General features: G+C 42.0%; 1 protein-coding gene across 3 annotated transcripts; it reads left to right on the forward strand.

Annotated features, from left to right (window-relative positions):
- The first annotated feature begins 6,742 nt into the window (after nt 1–6,742).
- On the forward strand, nt 6,743–9,977 carry LOC115638204 (olfactory receptor 49-like). 3 transcript variants are annotated; one of them, XM_030539777.1, is made up of 2 exons: nt 6,743–7,095; nt 8,451–9,977. In XM_030539777.1, the coding sequence occupies exons 1-2, from the start codon at nt 7,040–7,042 to the stop codon at nt 9,388–9,390; spliced, it is 996 nt and encodes a 331-aa protein (XP_030395637.1). In that variant the 5' UTR covers nt 6,743–7,039; the 3' UTR covers nt 9,391–9,977. The 3 variants fall into 3 exon arrangements, with proteins under 3 accessions (XP_030395637.1, XP_030395636.1, XP_030395638.1); XM_030539776.1 differs by lacking the exon at nt 6,743–7,095 and adding an exon at nt 7,130–7,707; XM_030539778.1 differs by lacking the exon at nt 6,743–7,095 and adding an exon at nt 7,905–8,223.

Raw genomic sequence — 9,977 nt, forward strand, 5'->3', positions numbered from 1 at the left:
CACTTGTCTCACTGGTTTGGTTTGTCTTGAACAATCTCACTCAAGGAACAACACACATAGTCAAATTCATGGAATAACCGAAAGCTGATTACAATGCCTTGAGCGGGTGGGTTGGACTAGTCTGAGCCCAGCCCTCACATCAGCTATACTGGCCAGGTGGAGTTAACTTACACTGCTGGAGTGTGGGAGACAGTATGGTCTAATGGATAGTGCACAGATATGCAAGACACCTGGGTTCTAATTCCAGCTCCGCTACTGGCCTGCCGGATGACCTTGTGCAAGTTGCTGCATTGCTCTGTGCCTCTGTTTCCCCATATGCACAATGGGAATAATGCTACTGACCTCCTTTATAAAGTCCTTTGAGACCTATGGACAGAAAGTGCTATACAAGAGCTAGGTTTTATCCTTATCATAGTAGGAATTTGTTTTCCTGTGCCATAAAAACCTTAAAGATTTCATCAAATTTCCCCATCAGATGAAATCTTGAAATTTTTCTCCAGCCAAAAATCTGGGGAAAATTATTGCTTCACGTCGATTAAAATATATCAGACATTTCAAAACGTTTTGTTTCAATTTTGACCATCTTAAATTTTAAACCTTTTTTCTGTTATATTTAGCTTCCATTTAGAAATGAACCTGAATTGCCTGAAAATGTCAAATTCCCATTTCTCTGTCATGTCCACTGGTCTATATTTGCATGCCACACCCACAGAGTGTGGGGCTCTGTCACCCCATGGTGGTGGCATGACCACCTAGACAACAATGAGCACGCTGCAACCTAGATTGAGTCTTTTAGCTCAGGTTGTAATGGCCCCTGTAGTAGGATCCATACAGATGGAAAGACTGTGTGTTACATATTAATAGATTTGTAGATTTTCCAGTCACATCAGCCACCTGCCATCTGTTTCTCTTCTCTGCTTAGATGAGTGTAGCTCCAAGAAGCAGTGTTCTGCCATGAATACTCAGTGAGGAGATCGAAATTCACTTTCCCTACACATTCCTCTCTATTTATTCCAAATACACCCTTCCTGGGAACACCTGGCCCAGGGGAGCCGGCTGTGACAAATATGCCGAACACAAGCCTGTTTTTGTATTTATTGTTATGAATGTTATCTGCAGGGGTGAACCACCCAATGAAAACTTCAAAGACTGTTCTATTATGGGACAACGTAGGCCAACAGAATATTCATTGCCCTATGTATCAATGTGTTGTGTGTATTTGTGGGTGCCTAGTTGCTGGAGGGGGGGAGGGGGAGAGATACCTGTGGACTCTGGAATCATTCAGCTGCTGCACAGATCCCAACCAAGATCAGGGCCTCCCTTTTGTTGGGCGCTGCAGAGACCACAACAGAGATCAGGTAACCCTTTCCTGTGAAAAGTTTCAGTTTAAACAAATGCACATTTTTTTAGGGAAATATTACTGATAGTACATGTAGTTTTAGAAAAAAATGTTGATGTATTTAGATTGTTTTGAAATAGAGTCTGAAAAATCACTGTTTTTTTAAATAAAACATTAGGATTGATTTTTTTATATGTATGTTTATTAAGAATATTGTACAACTTTTTCATATGCCTGGTTAAAAACTAGGTTAGTTTGCTGTATTTTTTACACTTTGGTTTTACTGTGAAAAAGTTTGTTTGTGCTGCACCCATGTGGTGGAAGCGGAAATTGCGCTTCTTTACATCCTTAGCTGTTTTTCAGCTGAGTATGTGTAAAGGTTTTGAAATATACATCTACAGGGGTTTAAAAACTGGTTTTGCTTGCTGCTGTTAGGAAAAACATGTACAGGTTTCTGTTAAAAAGCATCTTATTTATGAGTGTTGGCAGATTTATCAAGTGTTATTCTACAAGAAGAAAGATCGGAGGGGAGGTCTTTGAAAAGGGCCAAGAAAACTTCCTCTAAAGCAGCTGCATTTTCCAAGGGTGGGAACAAAGAAACCATTTCCCCTGGTTCTGAACAGCCCCGAACATCCAGAGCCTTTATTATACAGAACGACTCATCATTAAAAAGGGCACACATCCCTGTAGCAGTTGCAATATCCGGGGATGTGGGTAAGCGACACAAAGAGGCCAAAACCTCCAATTCTGAACAGCTCAAAGCTTCCACTGCACATAAGAAACTAACTTTAAAAAGGATAAACAAACCGGTAACAGCAGCAGTGTCTAGGGCTGGGCATGAGAAGGGCCAAAGATTCAACCCCCCTTATTCTGATCAGCCGAGAGCCATTGCTACAAATAACAACCCACCTGCTGGCTTTGTTCCATCAATTGCTGTTTGTAATGATCTGTTTCGCACTTGTGTGTCTCTTAGGCATTTAATGGATAAAAAGTTTTCAAAGTTACTTCTTGAGGCATTTCAAAAGAAACCGTCTCCAGAAGAAAGGGAGGCTTTAGAGCAAAAGAATAAGAGACACATGCGATGATTGTAAAATTGGAGAGAGCAGTGAAGGGTGAAGCTTGGCTGTGACTAACCATGAAACCTAAAAACGTGAAGAGGGGCTGAGAAAAAAAGTGGGAAAGATCTCAAAGACTCAGGAGGTTTTTGGCAAAGAAATTTTAAAAGGCCAGAGCGTTTTTAAGGAGGGAAATGGATTTAGATCCCCCTATCCCCTCATCTGACAGTGCAGGCAGGGCCGGCTCCAGGCACCAGCTCAGCAAGCAAGTGCTTGGGGCGGCCAATGGAGAGGGGCAGCACATCCGGCTCTTTGGCAGCGGGTCCCTCATTCCCTCTGGGAGTGAAGGACCTGCCGCCCAATTGCCGCCAAAGAATGAAACGGCGTGGTAGAGCTGCTACAGATCACGGCTTTTTTTTGTGTGTGCATGCTGCTTGGGGCAGCAAAAACCCTGTAGGCGGCCCTGTTCAGGAGCAACCCAGGAGCAGCCCAAAGCAACTAGGGATTACCAGGGAATTAGGACCTGAACTTTTTTAAAAATAGTAAAATGTCTGTGGGGACCCTGGTTGCAGGTCTGTACTTAAAGAGATTCAACCTCTGTGTCATTTCAAGGCAACATAACCTGTGCGACCTTGAGTGTATTACCAGTTACACACAACACTATGCAGTAAAGGCTGATAGTGTGTATCAGTAATTTAGAGTAAACTGTATTAGAAGGAATTTGTAATTACCCCAAAAGAAACCAGGAAACTGACAGGTAAGGTGAAACTAAAAAGGAATACAAGGGCCTAGGACATTTCCTGATATTTTGGAATTGATTGGGTGTGATTTTCAAAACTTGCCATGTTAGATAAATACAGATAGACAGACTGTCCAGGCTGATTCCCCACTCTGGCACTTCGAGTGCAGAAGATGGGGGCTGCAAGGACTCTAAAAATTAATACTGGCCACTCCAGGCTGGTATTAAACTCCCAAGGTTACAGATTTTCTCTGATCTTGGATGGGTAAATGCTGCCACCACCCAAGTGCAGAACCCCTCTGGGAATCCAGGGAGGCGCGCTTGGGAATTCCTCCCTGTGGAGTACCCTCCAGCCCTTTCACCCCTACTCTAGGGAAGAGCTGAGAAAGAAACCAAAGGAATCAGCTGTTGCCACCAGATAATTAAATAACTTGCACAAACCTCTTAGCACACAAAAGCCCAATCCTGTTCTTAAAAAAAAGGGAAATTTTATTAAAAACAAAAAGAAAGAAAACACCTGGAACACAGACCCAAACCCTTGGATCATAAGAACAATGAAAAATCAATTGAGTTCTTAAAAGAAGAATTTTAATTAAAGAGAAGGTAAAAGAATCATCTCTGTAAAATCAGGATGGTAAGTACTTTACAGAATAACAGAAGATTCAAAAGCACAGAGGATTTCCCCTCTAGGCAAAACTTTAAAATTACAGAAACAGGGATAAACCTCCCCCTTAGCACAGGGAAAATTCATAAGCTAAAACAAAGGACAATCTAATGCATTTCTTTCTATTACTTACTATTTTCTGCAATATTAGATGCTTAGTGTCGATATGTTTTAGGAAGATATATTTTTCCTGCCCTGTTCCCTTGTTGACTCCAGGAGAAACAGGTCAAAAAAACTTTCCCCCCCAGATTTGAAAATATCTTCTCCCCTTATTGGTCCTTTTGGTCAAGTGCCACCCAGGTTATCTGAGCTTCTTAACCCTTTACAGGGTAAAGAGAAATTAACCCTTTATAGGGTAAAGAGGGATTTTATGCTACCCTTAGCTTTATGCTTATGACAGGGGCTTTGTCATATATAGGTGCATATTACCCCCCACCCTCTGTCCCGATTTTTCACACTTGCTGTCTTGTCACCCTAGCTGCGAGGAAGGCAGAAAACTCCCTGGTCCTCCATCAAATGGGAGAAAAAATACCTTTCTAACCTCCAAATGGGCACTGGACTAGACCTGCAGCATCTGCCCAGTCAGGTTCCCATTCCTAGCTCAGGATGGGTAGGGTGGGGCTGCTGGAACAACATTAAGAGAGTTCAGGTGGCCCCCATGCGGGGTTAAATCCTTGGAGCTGGGAAATGCTGGCCAATCTGCACCCTCGTCCCTAGCTGGCCAATGAGTGCCAGAGACTGCCGGAGGGAGGAGTTACCTAGTGTCCATTAGTGTGTTCCCCGTCGCTGCCAGCCCCATGAAGTTCCCCACCTGTTAAGGCAGGTGCCAGTAATTCCAGCACAGTCAGCCTTGGACAAGCCATGCCTCTTGCCTGAGTCAATCAGAAACTGTTGTTTAGACATGTGGTAGAATTGCATTTCCCTGAACCAATCACAGTGTGCCACAAGGCATGGTTATAGACCACTGGCTTTTTTCATAAATGCTTCTCTAGAAACAAAGGAATGAAAGCCAAACACAGTACCTAACACAAGTTTATGTAGAAATATGACAACCTTTAAAAAATTAATGTTAGCTTAGTTTTTAAAGTTTTACCTAAAGGAAAACAGCTCTAAACCTGTATTCATTGTAAACACTAAAGAAAGCTTTAGAATTACACACTTCATGCAAAACACATGCACAGAGGTTAATTTAAAAGAGAAACCAGCTTCTATAAAACAGTTGATAACATTTTTACAAGACATGTGCAGGCTACTTTCCCCTCTTTTTTTCCCTCTAACTTTTAAAAAACCTAAATGCTGCTAAACCAAATCCAGTTTTAACAAACAAACTTTTAAAAGTTGGACATGAATAAAAAAACAGTATTGGTCTTTTTTGATTGAGATAAAAAATCCTGTAACATAACAAAAAGTTCTGTCTTTACAATCGAATCAATATTTTGTAAAGGTATAGCTAAATAAAAAATGTTTAATATATATTACCCTAGCCTATCAAATAATATCATTAGCTTAATTTTAAAGTGACACCTACAAAAAAACCCCATGGCATAATCAAACAAACATTTTTCTGCTTGTAAACTGTAAAGGAAGTTTTAGATGGCAGAGTAGAATATAAAAATCCTCAGCTGAGGGGGTTTATAGTAAAATTTTATTTAAAGCATAGAGGGAAATCTTACTATAGAGAACCCATATTTACATATGTGTTTCAATTAAAAAATTAAGTTGAAAAAGACAAAAGCCATGCATGAGCATGAAGGAATCCTAGTAAGGAGAGAGAGATGAGCATGTGGTACAACTGAAGGAGCATGATTTCCCACGGTCCTCCTGCTTTTTAAAAAATTAAACACCAAAATGTCACCATCTAGGAGTGATCAGTTCAGGCTCTTTGCAAACGCAGGCAGAGGCCACTATATTGTGTACACATTTTCAAGATTTTCTTCCCAACAATGATGCACTGAACTGCTATCTGAATAGTCACAAGTTAGAAATAACACAAGCTCCAAAGTTCAAAGCAACCTGAACTCTGGGTTTTCATTCTTTAATATATTTAATAAGACTTTAAAAAAATCTGACCATTTCTAACATCTCAGTTCTGTGCTCAGGTATTCTGCCGGTGATTTGAGTCAACACAGACCATCAGGAGAAGAAGAGGAAGAGAGAGAGGAAGAAGAAGAAGATCTGAATGTTTTAATATAATCTCCTCAGTTTGGTTTTCAGTAGAGATGGACTCAGGAGGCAAAATCCAGATCCCGGTTTCCCCAGAATTCGAACTGGAGATTTTAATTAATCCCCTTAACATGGAGGGACAGCAATGTCTCCAAGGTTGCACTGAGACATGGAGTTGAGTGGGGATTGTTGAGATAAGCTAGCTGCCATGGTTCAATATTAAACTTGTTCTCACCTCCCCAAAGGGACAAAGATCTGAGGTTTTCATGGAGAGAGGGGCTGCAAGCATGTTTCAATCTGGAACTGAGGAGGTTCAAAACCAAGCAAATGTTTTGACATGTTCCAGGAATCAGGACATTGGGTTCTGGCTGATCTGCTGACATAAAGTAGCCAGAAAACACCTAAATCAATTCCACACTTAATTTCTATAACTAAAGTGGAACAGTCAGAATATACCAGTGAGACTTGCCCATGGTCCTAGAGACCAAACTCGGCTAAGATATTCAGGAGGAACTAGTGATTTGGGGATCCCAACCTTAAATACCTTAAAAGTGCTTGATTTCCAGAGGCCAAGTCCCCAGAACTTTCAGAAAATCCAGTATCTATCTATCACATTTACACAAATGCATGTTTATTTCATAAGTGCTCCACAGAGGTTCAGCTTTTTATAGATATAAATTGCCCCTTAAATGAATTGCTCAGCTTAATCTGAGGAATATCTGCATCAGAACTCTTGCAGTCTTCATCAGCCCCTTCTTCTTTCTTCATTACAAAAGAAAGAAAGTTTGGAGAGTTTGCGGGCTGGAGAAAATCACTCTTGGCAAGTTAAATTTTACCATGCCAGAAGCCAACTCTACACTTAATGAGCCCCAAGAGGTCCACTTTACAGTCTCAACTTCCTGAGAAGTTAGCTGTTTTCATTTCATTTAGAACAATCATTTCTCCATGAGATGTACTAGCTGATATATATCCTCCAGTGTTCCAGGTGTTTTTCTTTTCTGGGACAGAATAAGGAGCAAGCTGAGTAAAGTCAGCTACTGAAAATATTCCCAGTTTATTTTGTTAAGAGTTTTAGTGAGATGCCTGTTTCTGAACGATATTTGAAGATGAGTCTCCCATCAGCAAGGATTCCTAGGTTATCAGTTTATTTATTTATTTATTTTTGTGTGTGTAAATATAGATCATTTTATTTTATGTATCTATTTATTTTATGTGTGTGTTTGTGGTGTGTGTGTGTGAAATAGATCATAGGTTTTTTAGCAGGTAGGACTTGTGTTTGGAAAATATATCTCAGTTAGAGTGTGCATATGTTCAAAGCTAAATTATCAATAATGATATGTTCCATGTGTTTCATTGTGATTTCCCTTTTATATATTAGATTGTTGTTAGGAATGTAGGATGACAGATTATTTCCTCAGTTATCTGTCGACATCTGAAAGTGATGAGAACATGCGTGGTACCATCACTGAATCTGTCTTTGTACCTCTCTATGCACATCTATCTATCTATCTATCTATCTATCTATCTATCTATCTATCTATCTATCTATCTATCTATCTAACAGCAACGGTACATTTTTATTATACCAGATGATGGAACCTGACCTGGTCATTCCTATGGAAATACCTACTCTTTTAAAATTAAGGGAAAAAATATACACTCATCATCTTACAGACATGCTCATTGTACATCTTTGGAAGGTCCTGGCTGAGGGAATGTCAGCCATGGCTGGGAAGAAGAATGACTGATGAGAGAAACCATATTGAACACAGCTTGTACCTTGCTAGATTAAGTTTTAGACTTTTAGATGCATGTTTTCTCTTTTATTTACTGGTAACCCTTTCTAACTTTATCTCTTATTCTTGAATTCACTTAAAATTCCATCTTCCTTTGTTGATGAACTTGATTCACTGTTACTATAAACCAACTCAGAGCCGTGTTTAAATAGAAGGGTGCATTTACCCCAATTATGTTAATAAGCTGTGATGTGCTTTTGTGTCTTTAGTGGAACAAACACACCTTATTATTTCTCCAAATGGCTCAGGAGGGCTGGGCACTTCAGGGCATGTGATTCTGGGAAAATTCAGGCCTGAGGTCACGTCGCCGGGTGTAACCGTGGTTGGTGGAAGCTGCAGTGGGGCTGTAACTAGGGAGGTCTAAGCACAGACACTCGTGGTGTGACCTGCATACTGATAGGCTGGTTGTGAGCATCCCAGGCTGGGAGCTACAGCAGCAAATCATCATGAGGCATCCAGGTGGCAGGGTAAGTGTAACACAACCACTCATTGGTCCATATTGCCCCCTCATACCTCGCAACTGGAAGTAAATGACCATTAACCCAATTTTTTAGATTGGGGAGAAACTGAGTCACAGAGATATCAAAGTCTCATGGTGTCCAGGGCCCATATTTCAGCCGCTGTCCCCTTGTGTACTATCTCAAAGTTTAGTACAGGTTATGTTGATGGCTCTCTCTCCTTTCTTTCCTGGAAGGCAACAAGGTATGGTGCTGGCCAACCAGAGCACCGTGAAAGAATTTGTCCTGCTGGGGTTCCCTCACCTGCATCACCTGGGCTTCCTGCTCTTCCTGGTGCACCTGATGATTTACCTCCTGACGCTTGCTGGGAATGTGGTGGTCATTGTCATCACCTGGGCTGACCACCGCCTCCACACCCCCATGTACTTCTTCCTCAGGAGCTTCTCCTTCCTTGAGATCTGTTTCACCAGCGTCATTGTCCCCAAGATGCTGGCCAATTTCATCTCAGAGGACAAGACCATCTCCTTCGCCGGCTGCATTGCCCAGGCCTTCTTCTACCTCTCCCTGGGAGTCTCTGAGTTCCTTCTCTTGGCAGCTATGTCTGTGGACCGCTACGTGGCCATTTGTTACCCGCTGCGCTACATGGCCATCATGAATGGCAGGGTCTGCACCTTCATGGTGCTTACATCTTGGTTTGGTGGCTTCTTCTTCATCATTGGCCTCATCATGTTGATCTCCCGGCTCTCCTTCTGCGGCCCCAACGTCCTCAACCATTTCTTCTGTGACCTGGGGCCCCTTGTCAGCCTCTCCTGCTCCAACACACACCTGGTGGAATCAATGGACTTCCTGGTAGCAGCTGTTGTTTTGCTGGGTTCTTTGGCCATCACTGTGCTCTCCTATTCCTACATTGTTGCTACCGTCATCCGCATCCCCTCAGCCAAAGAGCGACGTAAGGCCTTCTCCACCTGCTCCTCGCACATCATCGTCCTGAGCATCTTCTATGGCAGCTGCATCTTCATGTATGTCCGTCCGAAGCAGCGTGATGGACTGGATATCACCAAAGGGGTGGCCATCGTCAATACAGTCATCACTCCCATGCTCAATCCCTTCATCTACTCGCTGAGGAACAAACAGGTCATACAGGTCTTAAAGGACACTCTGTGCTGGAAAAAATAGATAGTGCTGCATATGAGGAAAATAATGATTCTGGAGGGTTGGAAGGGGGGTTAATTAATACACTAAAATGTACTCAAAGTCTTTGAGATGCATGGGAGATTAGGGAAGTGCTTAATTAATAAACTGAAATGTGCTCCAGTTTTTCATATGCACTGGATTCCAGGGAGGACTTAATTAATACACCGAAGTTCAGCCAGAATTTCTGGATGTATCTGAGGGTAGTCATGGCTTCCAACTCCCAGCCAAGTTAGAGAAAGTTGGAGGAACAGTTCTACAGCAGGTGCCCACAAATTCAGCTTGAATTCTTCTGAAGGATTAGGGGTGCTTCCCTTTGCTATAATGCAGCCTGCTCTTGGTCCTTGCCTTCCACCTGGTCAGCTCTGCTCCACTGGTCACTGGTGAAGAATAAGATAGAGCCACCAAGAAGCCCTCAACACCTGCACCCAACCCTGCATCTTCATTTGAGATGGCCTGGGTGACCACCAGAGATTGCATAGCTCTGATCCCGTGCAACCCAGCGCATCATTCAATTGGTGCTAATGGGTGAAGGAAAAACAACTCACTAATGAAATATGTGGAATCTTTAA

Source organism: Gopherus evgoodei, chromosome 21 (assembly GCF_007399415.2).
Source record: "Gopherus evgoodei ecotype Sinaloan lineage chromosome 21, rGopEvg1_v1.p, whole genome shotgun sequence".
Taxonomy (NCBI): Eukaryota; Metazoa; Chordata; order Testudines; family Testudinidae; genus Gopherus; species Gopherus evgoodei.

Bases quoted from the DNA above. Each gene is read 5' to 3' on its own strand.
- LOC115638204 (XM_030539776.1), top strand. From the start codon at position 7,550: ATGATGGAACCTGACCTGGTCATTCCTATGGAAATACCTACTCTTTTA. The intron at 7,708-8,450 runs ATGAGAGAAACC...CTTTCCTGGAAG, and splicing joins GCTGGGAAGAAGAATGACTG to GCAACAAGGTATGGTGCTGG.